The 3,003-nt window shown below is 37.3% G+C and overlaps 1 protein-coding gene across 1 annotated transcript; it reads left to right on the top strand.

Moving 5' to 3' along the window:
• Positions 1-904: 904 nt before the first annotated feature.
• Positions 905-2,068, top strand: MTERF1 (mitochondrial transcription termination factor 1; the record flags this gene model as incomplete). The annotated part of the gene is made up of 1 exon (XM_084230156.1): positions 905-2,068. The coding sequence occupies exon 1, from the start codon at positions 932-934 to the stop codon at positions 2,066-2,068; it is 1,137 nt and encodes a 378-aa protein (XP_084086282.1). The 5' UTR covers positions 905-931.
• Positions 2,069-3,003: the final 935 nt, after the last annotated feature.

Raw genomic sequence — 3,003 nt, 5'->3', positions numbered from 1 at the left:
GAAAATAGGAGCTGGGACTATAGAGGTTTATATAAACTAAAAATTAAGTTTCTAATGATAGCATGGGTTTAAAAAGTACCATGAATTTAGAAGAAAGTGTTTAAGGCAGAAATTAGGTGATCTGAAATGTTGATTTTCTGGGTTATTTTTAGAGTTTGGTAATAAGGCTTTGAGAATAGAGGCAAAGAAGTCTGGTATCTGTGGGCAAGAGCAGGGCCAGAAGTTAGAAGACAGGTGGAACTGAAAGTGTCAACTGCTAGGAGTAAACCAAAGGTTTGGACACCAGAACAAAGCAGAAATAGAGGGGCAACTGGTTTTTGGTGTCCCAAGCAGGCCAGACCACATAAAAATGGCAACATAAAGGTGAGAATGCTAAAATAGCGATGGTGCGATAGTGCTTTTTTTTATGTCAAGGTGGAAAAAGCCCAGGTCCGCAGATAGTAAGAAGCTGTGAGTTAAGAGAATGGGAGTGTGGCTGAATTGTAACCACAGCACCTAGAAAGCTGGAGTTTTAGATTTTTTTTTTAAAAGATCCATTTATTTACGCATACAAGAGCTGGGGTACAGGCCAGAGACGTGGGGGATGAGAGGATCCACCAGAGACAGAGTGGGGAACAGAACAGGCAGACTGAAACACACTGCTGAGGGGAGCAGCGGGCGAGACAGGAGAGGTCTGACTCACCATGTGGGTTTCTCCCTGGCTGGCCAGGCATCAAACTCATGCTGCAGAGGCTGTGGATTGCTTCATAGTGCTGTGCTTAACCCCTTGAGCCACCAGGGAGGCACTTTAATTTTGTGGGTTTTTTTGTAGAAATGACTAATGCCTATAGGGTCATAATATGGTCATTTAGCTGTTGAATACATATATTTGTATAATATTATATTTGTTATTTTACACAGCATTCTTAAAGGTTTGGGCTACCTTACCATTATGACACCAAGAAATCTCTTGTATATGAGAAGTAATTTTTTTTTTGGATCAAGATGTTGGATGACCCGATTTTCAGCAGAAATTCTTTCCAAATCAGTTTCATTTAGGTTTTTTGGCGCGAAGCATGATGATGTAGACATTGAGCCTTTGGAAAATGAAGAACTGCTGAATAACTTACTTACCATAGGAGTAGATGTTCACAAGGCAAAGAAACGGCAGCCCGGAGTTTTTAATAGAGTGGGTACTAATGAGCAGGGCCTGAAGATGTTCCTAATGTCCAAAGGAGCTAGCAAAAAAGTGATTGCAAGCATCATATCAAGATATCCACGAGCCATAACACGCAAAGTTGAAAGTCTCTCAGAACGGTGGGAACTGTGGAGAAAAATTATGACTTCAGATCTTGAAATTGTAAATGTTCTGGAACGTTCTCCTGAATCCTTTTTTCGTTCCAATGACAACCAAAACCTGGAGAATAATATAGATTTCCTCTACTCAGTTGGATTGTCAGATAAATTACTTCGTCGATTGTTAACCCATGCCCCTCGCACCTTCTCTAATAGTCTTCATCTGAATAAACAGATGATTGAACTTTTAAAAAAAGTCTCTTTGTCCTTGGGTCACAATGATCCTGACGATTTTATCAGGAAGATGATTTTTAAAAACCCATTCATCTTAATTCAGAGCACCAAACGGGTGAAAGCTAACATTGAATTTTTACAGTCAACTTTCAACTTGAGCAATGAAAAGCTGCTCATCCTGATATGTGGTCCAGGAGCTGAAATCTTAGACCTTTCTAATGACTATGCCAAAAAAACCTACATAAATATCAAGGAGAAGCTGTTTTCTCATGGGTGTACTGACGAAGAGGTACATAAATTTGTCTTAAGCTATCCAGATTTGATCTTCATGGGAGAGAAAAAATTTAGTGATAAAATAGACTGCCTCATAGAAGAAAACATTAGCATTGCACGAATACTTGAAAATCCTCGGATTTTGGATTCAAGCATAAGTACTTTAAAAAGTCGTATAAAACAATTGGTAAATGCTGGCTATGACTTAAGAACATCAAATCTCGCTCTTCTATCTTGGAGTCAAAACAGATACAAAGCTAAGTTGAAAAAGCTAAACATTGTATAGAACATTGTTCTGGCAAATTCTAAAAAGTCAGTCTTATAATGTGGTGTTATCTGTTTTTTTATTTTTTTTATTTTTAGCCTTTCAAAGAGGAGAGGTTTGATATCTTAACCACACACACACACACACACACACACACATATACATACATATGGTTTTTATTTTATGAATCTTTATTTTAAAGATTCATAAAAACTCATTATCAGTATGTTCAAGTAGTCTTCCCAGCTACCTGTTTACTAGTTTGAGTTAATGCAACATCCTATTATGTGATATAGGTTGTGGCTATTATGTGAATGTTAGTTCCCAAGTCAAGGCAAAAACAATGTGTAGAAAGAAAGTACAAAATAAGCTTTTTGTGGTTTCTGTAGTGATTACACAATTGACGGATTCTTTTAGGTGATTCTATATGCTGTCATACCTTTGATTGGCAACCTGTTATTCATACTTATTTAGTTATGGTTCATCTTCAAAATAAAATGCCAATTAAAATCTGACAAAATAGAAAGGAGAGTATGTTCATCCCAAGTTTTACATATTCCGTTTAAACCATTAGTGGGCTCTTCCCACCCTCCACTCTATTCACAATTTACTATGGGAAGACAAGGGCAATTGTGGTAAGCAAAATAATTACCACCCAAATATGTCAATATCTTCCTTCCCAGAACCTCTGAATATATTATATAACAGAAGGACTTTGCAGATCTGATTAAGTTTAGGACCTCAAGATGGGGAGATTATCCTGGATTATTTGAATAGGCTCAATAATAATCATAAGGGTCTTTAAAAGTGGAAGAGTGAGGTTAAAGAGGAGGTCACGGTCATGCAATGGACTAGATTCACTTTTTCTGGCTTTGAAGGAAAAATACATTATGGACTAAGGAAAGCAGATGGCATCTAGGAAATGGAAAAGGTAAAGAAACAGATTCTCCCTTAAA

This window comes from Talpa europaea (assembly GCF_964194135.1).
Source record: "Talpa europaea genome assembly, chromosome: 3".
NCBI classification, from domain to species: domain Eukaryota; kingdom Metazoa; phylum Chordata; class Mammalia; order Eulipotyphla; family Talpidae; genus Talpa; species Talpa europaea.
The sequence above is the reverse complement of the archived record's forward strand: the minus strand, read 5'-3'. Positions and strand labels throughout refer to the sequence as shown.